The sequence below is a fragment of the Aquila chrysaetos genome, chromosome 2 (genome assembly GCF_900496995.4).
Source record: "Aquila chrysaetos chrysaetos chromosome 2, bAquChr1.4, whole genome shotgun sequence".
NCBI lineage: Eukaryota > Metazoa > Chordata > Aves > Accipitriformes > Accipitridae > Aquila > Aquila chrysaetos.
The window spans coordinates 43,902,546-43,924,822 of NC_044005.1; the positions used below are offsets into that span (position 1 = coordinate 43,902,546).

At 40.9% G+C, this 22,277-nt stretch overlaps 1 protein-coding gene across 3 annotated transcripts in view; it reads left to right on the forward strand.

Moving 5' to 3' along the window:
* The window catches only part of LOC115334815 (transmembrane protein 263-like), a 246,604-nt gene that overhangs the window by 51,321 nt on the left and 173,006 nt on the right, over positions 1–22,277 (forward strand). For all 3 annotated transcript variants that reach the window (XM_029999515.2, XM_029999542.1, XM_029999505.1), the window contains one exon: positions 1,957–2,047. In XM_029999515.2, coding sequence (XP_029855375.1) covers positions 1,978–2,047 — 70 coding nt within the window. In that variant the 5' untranslated portion in view covers positions 1,957–1,977. The remainder of the gene's footprint in view (positions 1–1,956; positions 2,048–22,277) is intronic.

Consider the following 22,277-nt stretch of genomic DNA (forward strand, 5'->3'; position numbering starts at 1 on the left):
TGGTATACTAATGTAGCATCATCTTCTCCTTTCTCTCTCTCTGTAGCATTAATGGGTAGGAAAGAAATGTATATGAATATATTGCCTGTGGTTGATGTAGAAGCTTATTCAAGTATATACTCTATGTTCAATCTGGTGCTCCTCTCCAGAATTGTTTACACATTCTTAAAATCTAGATCACATTATTTAGGTGAAGTGGGGAGATGGTTAGACCTCAGTGTTGATAACTGACTCCTAGGTTTGATTTTTATTTGGGCTAAGTCAGGGAACTTACTACTTTCTCATATGTACCCTGTGGTAGAAATATTTTTTTTGTCCTTTCTATGATAGCTACTACAAGGTATGACTTAATGTTTGAACTGTTTTTTGACCAAGGCTGGGGACTATTGATACCAGGTGTTTTTAAATGAGGAGAAATAGGTACATGGCTTAGGTAAAGCTTGCATAGTCATGGATGGCAGAAATCAAGGTTGTGATGGTGGCACTAACGCAATAGACTTGTACACTTCCCCTGGGTGCTGTGTTTTTCCCTGCTATCAGACTCTTGAAAACAATGCGGTGGTACTTGTTTTTATGTCCATTTTGTTGAAAAAATGGGGAATGGATGAAAACGTAAGCTACTTGTGCAGAGGAAGAAATTTAGAATGTGTGTTAGTCTTTATAATGTGCAAAATGTGGAAACAGAGAAAGCATGCAATGCTCTTGGGGGTAACTTTGCAGTCACAGGGTTTGGAAAGTATGAAAATAAATCCTGCAGCTTTAATGCTATAAGCCCTTTTTCTTCCTGAGTTCAAATAATAAAGTCTTGCAAACTGTTGATGTACCAGTGTTTAAGCTGGCTTCTGTAGCCTTCCAGCTGCATATGTTAATACACATTTTCAGATATTTCAGACTGGAAACCCATTCATATTTTCAAAGTGCACAAAAGCCTCATTTCCTAATGACTGCTAAGTTTCTGATTCGACTCTTGACTGTACTAGCATTCCAAAAGAAGAAAATTGGTTAGTTGTTTTTAAGGAGCTCTGTACCTATGCCTAGTGTTTACTCTGCTGTTACTTTAAAAAAAAAAAAGGGGGGGGGGCGGGAAGCAGTGTTTGGGGTTTTTTTCTGTGATAGTTTGAAAATGAAAAAGCAACTACACTTTTATAGCTCCACAAGTCATGAAAATACTACGTGTGCAAAATGAGTTCAGCAGCCTTAAATACAAGTGAATGTTGTTGAAGTCTACAAATCCAGTAACTGTGCTCACATCCTTCCAGCAGCAATGTTGCAGGCTCTTTCCAAGATCCTGAAGGCTGGAAAGTGGAAATGCAAAACTTTGGAGGGCAACCTGGTAGTTTTTCAGGAGTGGTTAGTTTAGCACGTTGTACCTGCAGGCACAAATGCATGTATAGTGAGTGGCACGTAGGGGAAGACTGTGTGGTCAGTGGATCTGGATGGGTTAGAAGGTTGTAAACCAGTTTGCTTTGCCTTCCTTTGAAAAACGAGGTGTGGGACCATTAGTATAACCCATGTTGATCTCTTGTATTGAACGGGCCACAGACATTTCATAATCTAGTCTTGGTAGGACAAATCAAAGATTGGATTCTTTCCTGAAAATTCCAAGTGATGGCGAATCTGCTGCCACCCTTGCTAAATGGGGATTTGAAATTATTATTGCATTGTGTGTTTTAGAAATAGTCATTTAGAAATTGTGCTTCACCGTTCAGTTCCTGATTTTTAGTTTACTCAGACCCTTGTAACTTTGCTTGCTACCTTGAAGAGTCCTTTTTTTTTTCCCTCTCCCCTTTCTGTAAGTAATTCAACTGCAAACAAGTCTCCCAGCAGCTTTCTCATCAGCTGAAGTGAGCTCCTTGTGTCCTTGCTGCCTGGCATATTATCTAATCCTGTAATTATTTCTGTGGTTCCTTTCTGAACTTTCTCCAATTTACCTCCTCTTGCTGTTCTGTTCTGCAGGGACCTAGCTTAGAAACACAGATGGTGGAAGATGAAACTGAGACAACAAGTGAAGAATTGCCTCCTCATCTGCGGGAGGAGCCTCCCGAAGGTACAGTACTAGCAGTCAATATAAACTCTTTGCATTAAATTGGGGAAAATGTTCTGGCCAAGGAAGTCTTATTTATTTATCTATCTGACTTGAGAGCCTATGTCTGCCTATTTTCTGAGAGGGATAAAGCTTTGTCAATGCTGACAGCTGAGCCAACCTCCCAGCCAGAGGTCTAGCCAGCCTCTAAGCCTGCTTTTGCATTCAAAGAAAGCTGCACCCACTGAGGTGTGGTCATTGTTCTGCATTCCCTTTAACAATATGGTTTCTGATTAAAATTGTCCTGCTTGATCATCCTGTCTGTAGGCTTAGGAATAAAATGCCTCCTCTACTGTCTTATTTGTGATGTTTTGAGCCTTCATTAGGGAAGTCTTCCTAAGTAGTCATCTATTCTCTCCTTACCTCTCTCTGCAGCATCCTGCTATTGAAATTGTCCCCAGCAGAGGCTTGTCAAAGTTAGGTATTCTAGTGATTTTGTTTCTTTCCGCTCTCTCTCTTGGAAGCCAGTTTAGCCATATGAGGAGGAGGCAGTGAGACACTGTCAGTCAGTAGGAGGCTCAAAAATGCCAATTTTAATTAAAAACCTTGTTTGCAATGACATGCCCTGGATTTATACAGGGAACGGATTTTTCCCACTGTGGAAATGTTGCAGACATTGCATACATGCAAAAAAAATAGGTATTGCTTTCTTTTGAATAGAAGCTGCTAACGTTGCCATAAGTGATGATACATTTTGAGCTTTGTCTCCAGTTCAGCAACTTTTAAAACACAATCAGTCATAATCATTGTGGACAGCTTAACCCAGAGAGTACTGAGATTCTTATTAGCAACTTACTGTTAAAATACCATGACATGTCTCTAGGAAACATAAATGTGTTTTATATTTTTCCTTTAAGAGAATAACATGCTGATACAGCATTTATACTGACAGTCATTCTTAAAGGGAATATGAACCAAGTAGATGGTTTTAGGAATTTGCTGCTCCATCCCTTCTTGTTGAGCATTCTGTTACAGTTTTCTCATTAAGTTGTAATTTCTTGTTCTGCCATTTCATATACTTTGTGTTGGCAATTACAGCATATAGAGGTAAGTGAAAGGCAGGTTTCTTTTTGCAACTCCTATAAAGCCAGAAGGAAATAGATGTGGAAGATGTTGTCATTACTATATATACACATAGGATATAATCTTGATTCCCCACCCCCCCCCCCCCCCATAAGTAATGCCAAGTCAGCATGTAATGACGATGCATTGTTGAAGTAAGAATTCTGGTCACTAGCCTGAGCTGATGATTACATGAGCCTAGAGGCCATATCCTGGAGCGTAAAACACAGGAGATCATCTTGTCCCATCAATTTATCAGGAATAGTCTTAGATTTTGGACTATGGCTTTGAATTGTGTAATCAGAAGGGCATTTTTAAATGTGGCTAAGTATTTTTGCAAACAAAGTTTTTGTAATTGAAAGTGGTTACTTCTGCCTGCAACCCTGCTGGTTTGAATGATGATGAAAAATGTCAGTATTAATATTCTACTTCTATGACTTGTTGGATGGTTTGGGAGAAGTGTGTGCTCTGGATATGCCTGCTTTGCTGGTGTGAGGGGGAAAAAAAAAACCTGTAACAGTTCAGCTGATTTGGTTAAGCAGTGGTACAGTACGTACTGTGAGTTCTTTTAAGGTCTGAGCTCAGTATGTACTACTTAAATTTGCAATGATGTTAAGAGTAGCAAAATAGGAGGGATATTGAGAGCACAACTGGAAATAGAGACTACTTTGGAGAAGAGGTGGAAAAATTGCTCCTGAAAGAGAGCCATCAAGATTGTGCTGAACTTACAGCTGGCTCTGTGTATTAGTGGAGCTGAGTAACAGGAGTCTTCCTTGGAAGCTCCTCTCTACCAACATAGACCAACCAGAATGACTGTAAAGATCACGTAGTTGCAGGAGTGATTACAACTACCCCATGAAAGAAATAGATCTCTGAGGTTCTTTTACTATTAAATACCATTCAGTACTATCTTCTTGTTGTTGCTCTTCTACTGGTTTCTGGTGTCTTCTGATAGGACTTTCCTAGTTAAATCAAATGCTTTGCAATAAATAAATAAACCATGTTGTCATGACTACTGCAGTCGTGTTTCCTGGGACCTGTGAACTGAAGACGATGTCTGCATGCCTTCTGGTAATGAGCACGTGAGGGATGGAAGGCTCTCCAGAGTCTGTGTCTTTCTAGGACAATCCGTTATTTCACCAGATTGCATCATAGTGACTTCATTTTCTAGCTTGCACTGTGTATTTACTCCCCTGCTGAAAGGAGGGGAATTGAAAGCACTGTGCTATATAAATATTGCAGTAAAATAAAAGGTTACCCTTCAGAGATTGTCACGTTTCTGAAAGGTGTTGCAGTATGGCCTTCTACAAAAAAAGGGACAATTTTACAAGTGTATCATGTACATAACTAAATTGAGTAAGCGTACGTGCGTAACAAGCGGTATAGAACAGCAAACGTTGGTTTCGGGTGCAGTGGGGCAGCCCGTCAGTGTTTGAGAAGAGAAGGTTTTGTGGTTTAAAAAGGAGATTAACCAGGATATCCCTGAAAGGTAACCAAGGCAGAGGCTAGTAACCTCCCGTGTGTGTAACCTGAAGCCACTTGTTTTATCTGCTGTCAAAGTTAACTTTTTTGTGTGTAAACAAGTCAAGGGAGTAAAGGAGTAAAGGTCCGGTGAGTGACGCTAGGTATCAGAAAGGGCTTTTTGTTTTAAAACGGAGGTGCCTTATTTTCCACGGCGTTGGTATCCCGTGCCCCGGCTGGACGCGGAGACCGCGGGATCTGGTGGGCGAGGCGGGGGCTGCGGCGGTCGGTGTGCCGAGCAGGTTTCCCGGCCGCGGGACCGCGCCTGCCGGCCGCCGGAGCGCACGGTACCTGCCGGGGCGCGGCCGCGCGGGGGCGCTGCAGGCCCGGCAATGCCGCCGCCCCGCCGGTGGCGCTGGGCCCCGCCGGTGGCGCTGGGCCCCGCCGCCCCGCGGTCGCTGGTGTGATGGGCTGCTCCGGCTGCGGGAAGCCCCCCGCTTCCGAACGTCTCCTGCACGCATCCCAGTGACCCGGAGAAAGTATTTAAACCTATTAACTCTCTTCCCCTAAGCTACTTTGTGATATGACAAGGGAAGCTTTCCACCCTTTCTGCCTCCGGAAGGCTGTTTATCCCCTAATGATATTTTACCTCTTGACTTCATGATCCATCTGCCCAATTCACTTTTTACTTTTTTTTATTCCCCCTTCATCTTTCCTTTCTCTTCAATCTTGTTCACACGCTTTTTTTTTTTTTTTTTTTTCCTTCCTTGCTCGGGCAGCAGTAGTAATTAGCATTTGGAGTGCTGCTCAGGCTAGTGTGCTTAACACTTTGCAGAGAAGGCTACGTGTACAGCAGATTTACTGCCACCAAACAGTAAAGGGCAGCGAGCTCTGGAGAAGAGCATGTCTGTTTTAAATGGTATGAAATGCTTTCCTCTTTGCAAGAGGTTCAGCACGGCTGATCTGTGTTGCCACATGTTTGAGCACTGAGCTACTTTCAGGTAGACTCTATATGATCTACGAATGTTTGCTGTTAAATGGTAGTCTGATTGTAGTGAGAGAACTAGATTTAGTTACTCAAGTACAGCAACACCTTGCTGTATCTGTTGCTTCTTCATCCACCACTTCAGAGTTCTGTTGCTGGTCATTTAATACAGTGCACAGTTAATTGTTATCATCACCTCACTTTTCTGTCCTTTTCCATTAAATTACTCAAAGCGATAGCAATGAATTCTGACGGTGATTAAATCTTCTGTAACATGATCCATTATGAAATGCCAGCATCTCCTTTGTTGGACTCTTCGGATCCTGATCTCTTCTATTTGATGAATCAGTGACCCTGACCTTGTTCTTGCTTCTCCATGCTGTTGCCAGTAGGCTGAGGGAGGTGATCCTTCCCCTTTATTCAGCACTGGTGAGGCCATGCCTGGAGTACTGTGCCCAGTTCTAGGCTCCACAGTATAAGAGAGACATAGACATCCTGGAAAGAGTCCAGCAAAGAGCCACGAAGATGATTAAAGGACTGGTGCATCTCTCCTATGAGGAAAGGCTGAAAGAGCTGGAACTGTCTAGCCTGGAGAAGATAAGAGTTGGGGGATCTTAATCAATGTGTACAAATACCTGAGGGGAGGGTGTGAAGAAGACGGAGCCAGGGTCTTTTCAGTGGTGCCCAGTGACAGGACAGGAGGCAATGGACAACAAACTGGAACACAGCTGAACATAAGGGAACACTTTTTCACTGTGAGGGTCACTAAGCACTGGAATGGGTTACCCAGAGAGGTTGTGGAGTCTCCCGCCTTGGAGATATTCAAAAGCCATCTGGACGTAGAATTGTAGAATCAAAGAATAGTTTGGGTTGGAAGGGACCTTTAAAGGTCATCTAGTCCAAGCCCCCTGCAATGAACAGGGACATCTTCAACTAGATGAGGTTGCTCAGAGCCCTGTTCAACCTGACCTTGAATGTTTCCAGCGATGGGACATCTACCACCTCTCTGGGCAACCCGTTGCAGTGTTTTACCACCCTTATAATAAAAAATTTCTTTCTTATATCTGGTCTGAACACGGTCTTGGGTAGCCTGTTCTAAGTGACCCCGCTTGAACAGGGGGGTTGGACCAGATGATCTACAGAGGTCCCTCCCAACCTCAACCATTCTGTGATGCTCTACCTCATATGTACTATCTCTGTGTATTTAAAGTCTCTTTCTGAAGTTCCTGCATATATCCCCTGTTTATTACACCAATTCTTATGGGAAAAGTAGCTTTACTCTGTCAAACTGCTAAATATTATACATTTTGGGAATGTATCCTTGGTAGATGCTGGGGTATGGCTGTAGTTTCTTTTGGCCCTACATTGTTAACTAGCACTGAGTATACTAAAGCTTACTGCAAGGTGGTATGGTCTGGCTGAAAAGCTATGTTATTGGTTAACAGCAGTAGCCCCTCCTGAGAGTTTACAAACCAGTTCTTTCTTCCATGGTCTTTAAGTATTAAGCATTAAGATTTTATCAGCCAACCTACTATGACCACTTTGTCAATAAGCCTGAGTCTTGCGTCTGAACCGTCTGCTATCTCTTCTGCAGTTTTCAGACCTAGCAGAGATGTTCCTTCTTTGTTGCAGACAGATTGGGCCTTGTGGAGTAAAGCTTTATTAAAAGCAATGGGTCTTAGCAGCTCTGCAGTATATAACAAATCTTGGGAAATTTACTTTCCAAATAACTGTGGTGTTCCTAATTCAAATTGTTTTACACTTGCTGTGGGTAAAGAGCACACATGGATAGTTACTGTAAATCAGATGATTTGCACCAATTTAGAACGTAGTATCTTGTGTGAGCCTTATAATCTGTCTCCATGGAGGCATATAGCCTTTTCTGCTGTTTTATATCTTCTGCAAGACAAAAGTATATTGCATGCTTCTGTAGGAAGCTTTAGGACTCCTTATCAACAGTTTGGGAATCTCAGATCCAAAGTATCTGGGAATTTTGTGGGTTACTCATTCAGGATTGGCTTTGGATACAAGTATTTTACCTAGCTGTATTATCTGTACAGATCTAACTTAAAAAAAAAAACCAAACAACAGTACAGTTGCATTTCAATGGAGGTACTACCATGCATTTGAAATTTCTGAAATTAATTAGACTTTTAACGTCATATTGGGGTATTACAAGAACGCAGTGATTTGTTGAAGCCAGCCCATGCCAGAAGAACATGCCTGGTTAGGCATCTCATCTGAGATGAGACGTTCAGTTCAAGTCCATGATACAGGTGTCTAACTTTGAAAAGGTATATTCCTATAAACAGATCCAGTTTTGATGAATTGGTGGCACTTTTCCAATTAGTTTGCTTAAAGTATTCTTTACAGAGAACAGTTTCCATCAGAGACAAAGTTTTATTGTTGGGCCAAATGTTTGCTGCAGTAATTGCCATACCCAGATTTAAATCCTGCAAACTTGAGCTGCATCATGTTTAGCATCATCTTGTTGCAATTAATGTTTAATATGTTTGTCTCCAAACTGCCTATATCCAAATAACCACAAAAAAATCACCTTGGAAAATGGTGCAGTTAATAGCAATTCCATTTACCTTTCAGCGTTAAGCTCTGTACTAAAAACTGTTGCTTTTTCTGATATAAAGTAACTTTAATAAAGTTGCTGTGGCACTTAGTGTCATCTACTACATACATACATAAGCATAAGTGTATGTAGTCTACCAGATGAACATCTTGAAGTTCTGTGAAGTCGGCAGTGCAAAACTATGATACCTGCTAAACCCTGTTCTGCTTTCCCAAGTCAAATCACTCTTCAGTGTGCTACCTCGTGAAGTCCAACAGTCACATCCTTCTACAGAGGAGCTCTTTAAATGATCTGCTTTTTTTGTCTAATGGCCAGTTGGCAACGTTCTCAGCCTGGACTCACCTCTGCAGTTCTGTGGTCTTATAACTAAAGCAAAAGACTGGGAACTCGGACAGCTATAATCTATTCCTAGCTCTACTGTTGACTAATTCTGTGGCACTAGTCAAGTAGTTTGGCCTTCCTTGAACCATAGTATTCTTTGTGTATGAAACAGAAATAACTGTTCATATTTATACATGAGGATGGTGAAAAAGCAAATTGTAATTTTTTAGGCTTTTAGAGGTAGAAGATACTTGAAAACTGAAACAGAAAATGTGATCATAATGTATAAATAATACAAAACTTTGCCTGCTATATAACTTCTCAGGCTTTTTTTTTTTTTTTTTTTGAGTCCTCAAAAAGGTGATTGGACTTGTCAGATAACTTCAAATAGAAAGGCAGGTTTCTTAAAAAGCAGAGAAAGAAATTAGAAATGAGGCTGTCTGTTCTTTGGAGCTGGGACTTTATGTACCTGGCGTGTCCTCTCATCTGTAAAAACATTTCCTGAGCTACTTCTGTAAATGGCCTGAGGCTGGAGAGCAACGTTTCAGTATCATCTGTCTCTCTTTAAGGCACAGATTCCATGCAGCCGTACTCTTCTGTTGGCCAAAACAGTTCTTGTTTCTGCAAAAGAAATGACCTGGAGTGTCAGCTCAGTCTTGTGCACAACGTCTACCTTAGTATTTCTGGTAGAGCTGTAAAACATTTTCACGTCTATCCAAGTTCCAATGTTGTGTTTCTGTTTAATTTATTATCATCATTGTTTTAGTAAAAGCAGAGATTCTTCTTTGTTTAAATTCTCCAGTGGCTATATTGGCTTCCTTATGCTTTATTTAATTTTGTTCTCTGGGGGAAATAAGCAATCTGAAATGGGAATAACAGTCAGCCAGTGTCTGTGTGTACCCTTTTTTTTCCTCTTTCACCCCCCCAAGCCCTTCTGTATTACTGCTGCCAGCAGCTATGTTACATGGTCTCCTAGAAACAGCATGAAAGCTATTTAAATTGTTTTTATTCCTCTTCTCCCTCTGCCCTATTCTTTCCTCTTCACTATTTTCATATGATATAACGAGATGTAACTTTGACAGCTCAGCATTCCTTTTCTCTAGCCTACTCCATGCCCTGCAAATCATTCTGTCACTAAGTGTTGTATGTGTGCACAGCATATGCTGTTAATGGCAGTATAAATAGCCTCCAAGTGCCTGGCGGATTCCAGAAGAAACGTTCTTGTAACTTAAGTGTGGGAAACCTTTTATCAGTGGATCTCGTTAATACAGTAACCGTTGTGAAGTGAGTCAATAACCATCTGATTTTCCCTGAGGGTGTTTGCACATAGGATGGGGCAACAATAGTTTTACCGTTTGTCTTGGCACAGTAACTGTAAGTAATGTACATCATCCAAATGTAAAGACATTTCAGGGTGAAAGGCCAGTGGGAAGCCTCTGACAGAAGACATCTTTATCAATTACTAATGAATGTATTTTATTCTGGCAATAGGGTTTTGAACTGCAGGAGTGACAGAATTCTGTTTTGTGAGTGAAAGCAGCGTATCTTATTACCTGGCTGAAGTAGCAGATGTTTGTCACCGTTTTTATATTAGAGACATATGAAATTATGAGTGTAAAAGAATGTATATTCTTTTACAATGTATTTTTCATTTTGAGGGGCAAATACATTAACATAGAGATGCAGCCAATTGTTTTTAAATAAATCTTTTGGACTTGTTGATCAGTCCTGTTCAAGAGCTGAAAAAGAAAGCTGTGCTTATTTGTTCCTAATGGACTAAAAAAAGAGGCAAGTAAGTCTCCCTTACTTAGAGCTACACTCTGAAGTACTAAATAAGAATGAGCAATGCAGTAAATGCAGGTCAGGAGTGAAATTGAATCGGTATATCAGTGTGTTAACAATGATGATATCTTGAACTCCTAAACTATCAGAGTATTATAGCAGGCAATTAAATCATAAGGTCGGTACATGAGGCTGTTAATTCTGCCTCAGAACTGAGTGAAATGCCCAGTTAACATTTCATAAACATCTGTAGTCTCAACCTTGTGCCTGCCTTGATTTCAGCTGTTTGTGAACAATTTGAGCCGCTACTTTGATTACCAATATGATTGCACGATTGCACCAGTCTGGCCCCTCCTGGACTGATTATTTTGGATCACAGAAACAATCTTATTCTGAAGAGTAGGTTTCTTTTCAAAGCTGTTTATGAACTTAAGGATGAGCTGTAAAAGTGAGGGGGTTTGTGTCAATTTTCTTGCCCTCTGGGATAGTATTCTAGAAAAAGAAAATCTTCATCTACTTTGAAATTGGGTAGAACTCTAGAGTAATTTTTATAGAAAACAGTCTTGCACTAGGATGTGTGTGTGGAATTCTCTGTCTTATTTATTTCCTGATCACAGTGAAGACAAATGCATGTTCCTTATTAATGTGGAGGATTCTCAAGTCATTCTAATAAACTTCTTTGGCATATTATGGGAGATCTGTCCACTTTCAATCTGGCTGACACTTGCCTGGTCAGAAAGAATTTAGCTAAGGCTAAATTTTATGTTTACTCCTGTCGTCTTTGTTATGCCCTCTCTGTACAACTAACATACTACCTTTTTCAGTTTTTGCCAAAAGTATGTAATATTCAGCAGGATATACCTGCTGCAAAAATTTTAGATGGCTTTATATTTTTGGGTCTTGTATTATGAAAAATTAATGTCTTTTTTCACATCATACCCAAAAGGAAATAACATAAATATTCTTCATATAAAATACTAAATCCAGTTTGCAAGTAATGCTAAAAATTTGGCCATGACATTTCTGTGAATTGTGAGAGGCTCTTAGGATCTGGGATTGTTAAAAGAATGTATTGGAGTCTTCTTACAATAGAAAGAACAGATTTATAGTCTTGAACTATAACAAATTTTATTTTCTAGCACCTGAGACCTGATCTTTGGAATAAGTGAGAGGTGTTGAAGTGGTAGGCAGGAGATGAACAGTTTACAATGTAGCTGTGTGAGCCATTCACCAAAATATCTGTTCATTCATTTAAGACTCTAAGAAAGAAACTGGTAATGTTGTTGACGTCTACTTTTTTTACCTTTCTGGAACTTAAATTTTATTGCAAAGATATAATAAAAATAATCAAGGTTCTGCCCTGTGCAGAAGTTCAAAGTCCAAGATTGTTGTTTGGTTCCTGCCCCCCTTCCCCGCTGCCACTGACTTCTCCGGAGATTTGCGTGTGGTGGTGGTGGTGGAGTGTTCTGGATTTGATTTTTTATTAGTTTGGTCTCCCCTAGAAGGTTCCTATATCTCTTGAATACAAAATTGGAATAATTCTAGCTAATTACGTGAAGTCATCCTCTTTGGTTAAGCCAGCCATTTGTATGTATTCAGTACTGGAAAGTGTGGTTGTATAAAGTGCCCAGTACCTCTCACCCCTCCAAAAGCCAAAGAACAAACCCCCAAGATTTAATACAATGTTATTACAATATGTTAAAGTTAGGGCTCGCTCTGGGAAATGCAAATTGAGGCTGCAACTTTGGTTTAGTGTTTTTATAGCTTGAGAATGTTATTGTTACTGTTATTGCAGTATTTTGTTCCTAGCATCTTGAGGGCTGTTTTTTGCTCAAAATATTTGACTTATTTAATCAGGGAAGTGGGTAAGTTCTTCCAGTCTATGGATCTCGTACCTTTGTGTTGAAAAAGGAGAAAACAAATTTACCAAGTCTGAATATTGCCTAAAAATCTCCTTTACGTTATGTAAAGAAATCTGTTTCCTGTGAGGTCTGCAGATGTTTAAAAGGTTGTGATTAGCCGAACCCAACTGTAATTGAAGTACAGTTTGGTCATTGGTTTAAGCTTAACGTGTGCCTACACAGCTACTGAAGGAGATGTTCCTACATTCAGTCCTGGTTGCACGTTACCAGTTTTGCCCCACTGCACGGCCGTGTGTGTTTGGTTCCGGGCACAAAAGCAGCAGGGCACCCAAAGAGAAACAGTGCCTCTTTCTGGAGAAACTGTGGATGTAACTGGAACGAGTTAACATTCACATCGTTCCCATGGACCGTGGATGGAAGGATGGGTTGTCCAGCCGAGTAGAGCCTGTGCCATGCATGTGACCTCGTATGGAACTGAAGGACAGGCTTTGGGTCCAGTGTGTGCTGTGGGGCTCTCCCGGCTTCTTCGTTGTTTTAGCGAGGAAGAGAGGTAGAGCCGCAGGCATCATTAAAACCCTCTTTTGTGACAGCATGTAGGAGGTCATCTTTTGATGTCCCTGTTTCTAGCAACTTCAGTGTAGCACAGTAATTAAGATAGTGAGGAAAGCAGAGGGATCTTGGCTCTCAAACTTAATCCTCCTGGCTCCAATCCAAGAATCATTAATATGACATGAGACGTTTTGTTGGTATTTGATTAACTGGGAGGCTTGTTCTTGTTTTGTGTGACACATTGTAAGTTAACCACCCAGCATGCTGACATGTGCGATGAAAAACAAACACTTAAAACTGAATGGAGAAGCTGACTGCAAGTGCCCCGCAGGGAGGAGCCTGCCCAGAGGGACTCGGCCGGGAGAGGCCTTACCGACTTTTGTATGGATCTGGTGCCGGCTGTGTTTGAGCTCAGGACTGTATTCACGACTATTTATTTTTAAACGTTTTCTTCAGCTGTCTTGTGCAGTTAAAACACTCCTGACAAAATCTGGGAATAGCAAATGACAAATTAGAGTTGCATTGCTCAAGCAGACTGCCCCGCGGCGATCGCTGCGGTGCGAGCTGCTGCTCTTCAGCAGTTACCGGCACCTCTGGGCAGCACGATGTGCCTGCCGCCCGGAATGATGACGCTTTCCAGCCATGGGGATTTTCCATACCTCTGCTTGCTGGGAGCTGTGGCGGCTGTGGTGGTGCTGGTGGGAGCTGTGGCGGCTGTGGTGGTGCTGGTGGTGCTGGGAGCTGTGGTGGTGATGGTGGTGCGGGCGGCCCGGCAGAGGGCTGCCGAGGGCTAGCCCAGGCCGACGTCCGCCTGCCGAGCTCGGGCTTAATCCTGTGATGACAGAGACCATTAGAGTAATAGAGCAGCCTTTTTTATTATATCACAAGCTTACATCTGCTGTTTCCGCCAGTGTAAATTCCAGGACATCGAGAATGTGTCTGGGCTTTTTTATTTTATAATTAACTGATTAGTTTCACAAATAAAAGTTGAAGAGTTAGCAAAGCTGTTTTTCCCTCTAGTTCCCTTCTCGTTCTCCTCTTTATTGTAAGGTTTTTAACCTTCCCTTTCTCGTTGGGGTCCCTGGTGTGGAAACCATTGCACATTTCCTAGTCAGCAGCAGGGTGTCTTTGAAGGAAGTGTTACCCAGGCAGGGAACTAGGTTTATGGGTACTAAATATCCAAAGGAGAGAAAACTGTAGCGTGCACAATAGCCGCTGAAGTCTTGGTAACCCTTAGCTTTATTTTCAGACCTGAAGTGTGCTTCACAGCATAACAAGAAACCTTCTGCTGATTCAGTGGGCACTTTCAATTCCACTTAAAGCAAAATGCGCCCTCTGACCTGTTTCCAGACAGATGTGCAATCCCTGTAAAAACACACAAATCCTCCTGTCTGGAACTGCTGATCTACATCAGGTGGTGTAGCCTGGAATTGGGTGGCCTCGGAGGGCCCCTGTTAGCTCCTCCTGGAAGGGAGAGCCATGGGGAGAGGAGTGGGAAGGTGGGCGCTCCTCAGCCCGCTGGGTTGGCAAGCTGTGGTTGCTCCAGGGCACAGCTCCTGTCGCTGTGGTGGGGCTGTTCTGGTTTTGTCAGCTCTGCAGGTGAATGCTTCTCTCCCAGTTTGGCTGCTGATTTATTCCTGAAGCAGAGTAGTTCCTTGATTGATTAGTGACTGTGAAAATCTGTTAGAAAGTATTTTGGGGAAGGGGTAAGCAGGCCCTGTGTAAAGCTATCTTGTTCTTCTTGAACACCAGTATCTGCTTTCTTTTCCTTTGAGGCGGGGGGGCGGCGGGGGGGGGGGGGGGGCTGGAAATCTTTAAATGTATCTGCTAATTCCCAAGTTGAGATTTTAGTCCTTTTGTTTGGAATGATTTTTTTTCCAGAGGAACAAATTTTATGTTTGCAGATCATGGGCTGTGACTAGAGGTGAAACAGCAGCAGCAGCAACTGGACTGCTGGGAGGGGGGACACACATTTTCCTGCTGCTGTCATGAATTACAGCCAGAAAGAGAAATCTGTAAAGACACTTAAAGTACGGTACAAATAAGGATGTTTCCAAATAGTTGGAGTCTTCATGACACATCAGCAGTTCTTTTAAATGACCTGTGAATTTATAGTAGCTCATGGCTAAAAAGTGTTTTCAGAGTAAAAGAACAGAGTGTTTTTTCACCTGACTTCTCTTCTTCCTGCAGCACACAAAAATTCAGGACTTCAGGTGGAGATAAGGATGGTCCTGCGAGGACAGCTTGGAAAAAAATATTATGACAGCCTCTCAGAAGGACCTAGTGGGAGTCCATTAGTAGTCATAGGTTTGATTTGAGATCATGAGAAAGCTTTTAGTTCAGAGAAGCAAACCATCCCCTGCCCTCAGTTTGTCCTGAACAAGCTCTTGTTCTCAGATGGTCACTTGAGCTAAATTACATCTCTCTGCCACACTGGAAGACAGATCTATGAGTAATGAGTTTACAGGAAAACAATCCTTAACCCTACCTGGAGTGCCTAGTCTGTATTTGGGCTGTTACAGCTGATAAATAGGGGAAGGATAGTCTTTGAATTGCACAACTTTTAACTGCAGATTTAGCTCCCATTTCCAAAAATTGTGGTCAGATTTTTCCTTTTAGATGTCCAGCCCTTCAGATGTAGGAATCAATCTCTTGCTGGACAACTAGGAGTTTAACAGTCTTTAAAGGGAGTGTTTGAGGGCTGAGCCTCACCCCATGTATTTTTCCATTTCCAGTGCGAAGTTTGGAATGGACGCTATTTGAACTTAAAGCTGTCTTCATTGTAACATGGCAAGATACCTACTTTGCTAGAGAAAACAATGTGATGTTAAAAAGTAAAGTGGTAAATACGTGCAAAGCTGAGTGACTTTAGGAGAAGGAGGGAGGAAATACAGGAAAGGAAGAAAGAGGTAGGTAAACTGACTCTGGTCAAGATTTTGACAAGAATGTAATAACCTTAAATGAGGTTTGTCCCCAGCAGACACTGAAGACATCCTGACCTTTTTTAACTCTGATTTATTAATCATGGGAATGGATTTTGTACCTCATCCATTCTGTGACTGATGGGCAGGAGTAATTTCTCTCTCAATACAGATGAGTATGCTGTGGTAGACTCCATTTGCCACACTGACAGGAGCAGAGTGCCATCAGCCACAGAGTTAGCTGAAGAAATATTTTTACTTTTCAGTCTTGCACTCTGACATGTGCGTGATGCATGTGTAACAGTAGGATGGGGGGAAGGTTACTTAATCGTATGAACCTTGAGTCATGAATTTCCTGTACCATCTGAAATCTTCTCAAATCACAAGGAAAAGGAGTAACTGTGGCTTTGCTTAAAAGAATTCGAAGAGGGCAGAAAAAAAAAAAAAAGCAGTGAAGAATGTTCTCCCCCAATCCCACTTGTGCTCTTTTCCCATAACACCATTTTATGAATCTTTGGCTTGCAAATACGTTCCTTCTCTCTGTAGTTTCTTCAACTGTCATGATCCTTATATGCTGAATTTGTTTTGTACGACTCTCTTGCCACATGTATGTCCTTGAAAGTAGTAATGGCCAGTCCTTTAGAAGGGCAGTTATGTTCAGCTTTTGTTTCAAAATATTGCAGACAGATCAGTTTTCGCAACTACTTTTTTCCTCATGGATGACTTTGGGGCAAGCGTGGGAAATACAGGAAAGGAAGAATGAGATAGTTGAACTGATGCTAAAGAATATAACATTAACATCGTCAGCTTATTGTATTTCAAAATATGCAAACGCAATGAAATCTTGTGTCAGTGAACATCAGAGATTTATAAAAAAAACCCAACCCAAAACTTAGAATTTTGACAGTACTTAAAACGAGGAGAGCATCTCTAGTAAAAAATTGTAATGAGAGGGTTTATAAACCCTGGGGTTTTTTCAAGCACAAATGAGCTATTCACTGGCTCTGGTCACTAAACAGTCACTATATTAGCAGACTATTCCAGGGTCATCCATTATGAGTTGAAGCATATAGGCAGGTTTCATGTCAGGACAGATGGTGATAGTGCTTCTGTTCTGCAGCTCTTTGCTACTGACCAAAAATGTATTCAGGAAGTACCAAATTACGCGTCAGATATCATAGTGGTGGCACAGCATCCATAAATAAAGGAGGAGAGAGGGCTGAGAAAGACAAGCGTGAGGATACTGGCCTTAGTAGAGCAACGTAATTTTCAGTTCTAACCTTATCAGCTTACACACTGAACTGCAGTTCCAGCACACAAATGCCTTGAAAACTGTCACACAAACCATTTCTTCCCATGCAATCTTGCTGTTCAAGTGTTTCTTTCTGCTAGTAGGTGAAGCCCATGTAAAGGTGGGTAGCTGCTCTTAGGTACTATAGGGTTCTTTAGAGGATCCTTCTGAAATTCAATGTAATCAATTCCCAGTGAATGGAAAGAATCTCTAAAACATGGTTTCTTCTGCTGGATTAACATTCTTGTGGGCTTTCCAGAGAACTAGTTGATAGCTGAGGTAGACTCTGCATCTTTGTGGTGTTTTTCCCCAGCTTTAGTAAAAGCTTGAAGTCCAGTACTATGTCCTTCTCTAGATCTTGGTCTGCTGGAGATTTTAACTGATATTATCTATTGGTACACTGCAGACCAAAGCAAACACGAAATGTTATAGTCTGTGATGCCTATTTGCTTTATGAGATTCAGGAGCCCAGCTGGGATGTCATTCAAACAGAGGGAATACTGTGGGGCAGAAAGCTTCAGGAGTTGAGGGGTTTTTGTTTGAGGCTTGCGTAGCTGGGCAGTGAGTCACTGCTCCAGTGATACGTTTGGAGTTCTGTTGCTGGCTCATTTGGGATTTGCTTGGTATCTCAGCTTCTTCATTCAGGAGTCTTTAAAACGGGCAGATACAAACCTGTAACAGAAAACCTGTGGTATCTGCCAAAGTTTGCCTGCTTTTTCTGGAAGGTTGACAAAGTAGAAGCATGTTGATGGTGGTTTAAGAAGCTGAAATGAATAAATAATATGTTGATATCTTTTTCCTTTCCTTTTTTCCAAGGTGGCAAATGGTGACATCATAGTGTAACTCTTCACAGGACTCTGGCCTGGTTGATTGCAGAGGAGACCGCAATGATCATAACTTAATATGAGTCAGTGTGGGCAAACTGATCAAGTCCTCAGCTCAAAACAAAATCTGTGTGTTGCCTTTCTCATGTCTAGGGATTTTTTCTCTAATGACACATATTTTAAATGTAACTGGTAATCTCTTTGAAAAAGGTCCATCTTATTGCTGTATTTATCTCACCAAATCAAAACTGGGTTTTATGTTAATTTCACAGTACCCTCTAAGTCTCAAATGTGTCTTCTGAGACTGGCTGTTCCCTGTCAACGGCTGCTTTGCTGTTCTTAAAAATAGAAAACTTTTGGCATACTACGAAATGAATATAGGAATGACATCAAATGTAGTGGACTTCATATCAAAATCAATGGAGGTCCTGTGTGATTTTTTTTTTTTTTTGTAATTTGTATTTAATTATAAGAGAGCTTCCCTTTTATTTGTATAAACATACCATTACAGAATATGAAAATTCTACTACTGAATTTTGCACTTGCCTATTCTGTGATAAACAATGTCTTGGTATTTGACAGCTGCATGATAAAAGCCTTGATATTTGCAGGAGAAGAACAAGGGTGCCTGGCAGGGTAGGATGGTTTAATTTCTTCTCACCACTTGCTGCTACTGGAATTCTGACTTTTTTTTCTTCCCCCTTTATCTTCAGTGATTCTTTCCTTCTTTCACTTTCAGAAGGTAATCTACCACTGCCTCTTTGCTTTCGTGACTGTTCGCTGCTGACCTTTTACAAGCCATGTAAACGGTATGCTAGGTTGTAGGGTTTGTACACTTTTTAACATATAAGGAAGCTATAGAGCTGGTAAACATTCCAATATCAGTGAAGCTTTTTTAATTGTGTAAAAACCAGAAAGAATGGCTCTAAAGGGACAAAAGGGATAGCCATTACAGAGACGTCCTTTCCTGAAGGTCTGTTGTCTTTTTAATAGAGTTTCCCTATAATACCAGTTCTACTTCTCATTTCTCTTTTTCATCATAAAGTGATGGCTGATGTTCTTCTAGTGCATGAAGCATAACTGTGGCACACTGAATCATCTCCACCAGCTTTAGTCTGCATAGCAGAAGTGTAGATCCGGTTTGCATTGATTGCTCTCCCCCATCCCTTAATTCTCCTTAATTCTGTCTATACAGATCTCATGATAAAGCTAAGATGTACCGTGAGACACTGAAGTAGTGCTTTCTTTTTTTTTTTTTTTTTTTTTAAATGTTTAATACATTTGGGTATTTAATTTCAAGCCTGACATTAAATTAATAAGTTCAATAATTCTTAAAAAAAAAGTCCTTAATTAAACAGTTTCACACTGCTATTCAAATGCAGCTTTCCAGTGTGTCTCTGAAAGGTGGCAATGCTGCTGCTTAGCTTGTGCGTTAAAACCGTAATGGCCTGTGTGACAGTGTCCAACATGCTGTGATGTTCCCAAAGCTTAAGATTCACTTCAGTTTGGAGGGTGAAAATCTATTTGTAATCAAATGAGTGATTCTGATATTAACAAGATGCCAAGTGCTGTAGTATTTCCAGCTGGTGGTGGATAATAAGTGCATTGTTAATGGAATGCTGACACCTCTTCTATGCTTTTCCTTCTCAGAGGGCTTAAATAATCTTTTGAAATCACCTTGGGAATTTTAATCCTTACTAAGCACAGCATTTTTTCTTTGGTTTGCCTCTTTCTGCTAATCCTACAGTATTTCTTTGGCATTGCTGCATCAGAGATCGTGGCATCTAGATGCCTGAAAGTAATAACCTGGTGGTGTTTCTCTTTTAATGAGAAAAGAAAATCCTGTTTGTGGGGTTCTAACAAAAAAACCCTAAGCACTGGCATGGCACCACCTAAGTGTACATGGGGGATCCAGCTCCCAAAGTCAACTAAAAAGAATTTTTTTTTTTTTTTTTCTCTTAAAGTGAATGTGCTTAATCTGCTGTCTTGTATAGCCTAAATGTTTTGTGGGTCACTTCTGTCACATTGGCTAAAGATTTAGCCTTGTACGAACTGCTTGTCTATGTAATATTAGTTTGCAACCTACCTACCACATTTAGAGAAATGCAAAATACATTTTATTGTGTAACAGCTGTATGTTTTATAGGATTGATGAAGAGCAACCTCAGTGAAATGAAGGCTTCCTTCTTGCAGCTGATCAGTCAGAATTTTTAACTGGGATATAATGGGCTGGGTCACAGCTGCAGTTTTTGAGGGGGGGGGTTGTTTGTGTCCCTGGACAGACAGCTTAATTTCACATTCTGCCATTCATTCTTCCGGTATCAAGCTACCTCTCTGGGTCTGAATGACCACCTCCTTACGGTACTGGGCCTGACATTCTCAAACTGGCATATGCTAAAAAAGAATCATTTAGTTTAATTTTTAACTTGTCAAAGAAATAATTTGGGGTGTTCTGTTGTTTTTAAATGTCTCATTGGTTCCCATCAAACTGTTAGGATTAAAAGAGGAGCATGTTTGGGTAGATTATGATTTAAAAGATTGTATTTCTGACTTGGGCAGCTTCTAACATAGCCCAGTCATAGAGATAGAAATGTGATAGTTTATCATTCAAAAACCAACCAAAACCCCTCTAGTTTGCTCTATTATTTAGTAGCCAGTATGCAGTGCAAGTATGTCATAAATTTTGTATCTTACCTTGTATTATAAAATTTTCTCATAAGCAAAACTAGTCTAAGAATGCATTAGTGAATAATGAACTCAAAAGGGTAGGTCTAGGTAAGGAAATGTGGACTTCTCGTCTAATACATCTGGGCATGCTGACTGCAGCAGGTTTTAACTTCCATTCACAAACTTCTGTTGCACTTGCAACCTAATAAGACTGTTTCAATACAATCCTTTCATTTTACCATAAATCATGAGGGGGGGATGGTGACTGGAAAAACTTTCCTGGGCATATGGTCTCTAGTGCTGTATCCATCCAGCCTTTCTGATCCTCTTCAAGAACTCTTGGTATTTCTTCTTGGTTTTGGAAGACGATGTGGATTCTAATTCTTTGGTGGCAATAAGCAGGTTTAATCTCAAACTAGTCTCATTTCTCCTATGAAAGATGTGAAATTGTCCTGAGAGGATTTTACATCCAGTGTTGGAAAGAGGAATTTCTACCTGAGCAATGTTGTTTTTCTGGTGGAATCCAAGAGATGTGAATTCTATGGTCAAGCTTGTAAATATAATTAGAAAGGTAGTGAATTGGAAGCCTAAGATGCATGACTCTGGTATCTGGCCTGAATTTGATCCCTTGGATTTGATCCATGTTTTACTGTTCTGTGCATGCTATTTCAGCGTCTGCAACTTTTGATTTAGCAAATGTAACCTAGTACATATAAAAAAACCCCAAACCACAAAACAAACAACTGTGTTGCTACTGATGTTATATTTTAATTGGCCTATTGTATAGCTTAGAGGATGGGCCACAAGGGAACAACCAATTACTCTGTGTATCTGTCTAAAAGCCTTTTCATTATAGAATACTGATTAAGATTGTATAGCTTCATATTGTTTCATGTTATTGATTTCCACCAACCCCAAGTCGATGGTCTCATTAATTGACAATTACCTTTTTTCACCATGTTTCAGAAAATTGACATGAGCAACCCGAGGTGTTAAGTTCAATTTGAACTAGGCATCAGTGTGCCTGTTTAATCTTTAACAAGACCCATTAGGCTCCCTGTTTTAATTTTACACAGGCCATAAAGGCATCTCCACAGGGAGGCTATGACCCTCTCAGTATAAGGAGAGCAAAAATAGTGTTTACAGAAATAATAGGGAATATATGTGGTAGGGCTTTTTGACCATCTGTGCTGACAGGAGGAAATCGATATTTTACCTATCACAGATGCCGCAGTAAAGTTTGGGGCCGTTGACATGTACCAGCTTACTTGAGTTGTACCTTTAATTTGTTTCACTGTATGTGTCTTGCTGGCATTGATGGATACAAGAAGTGAAATCTTTGTCTCGCGTGTCAGAAACCTAAAGCACAGAACTAATTCTTTTGGAGGGGGGAACCTCATGGATAAAATGTGAAGCTGGGGTTTTTGTTTTCTTAGATAACAACTGCCTTTGTTCAGGACTCTTAACTTCCAAAAAATGTATCGTGTATCTTATGTAAAGCAGTCGGCTTTTGATCAATGGTATGTTACATCTACCCTTCTAGCAGCTTCTTCTAGCTCTGCTAGCTGCAACTAGCTAGTCCCCCAAGTTCCACGTCCCACTAGACATGACAATGCTGTTCCTTAATTTCAGTCATTGTGGAAGTGGCAATACAGAGCTGGAGGACATCAGCATGCTGATAGTGCCACAGCCCCATTTCTTCATGAACTTTCCCAACAGTCCTCAACTGCAATGAAGTCCTTTTATATTTTCAGAAGAGATGCGTCAGGGCAAAGAAGCAATTGGCACAACAACCCTTTGTGTTTAATCAGAGAAGCAAAAATGGAACTACTTGAGAGCAGCTCTACCTAGCCCAGCTAAGCTATGTCAGTAGGACTTTGTTATA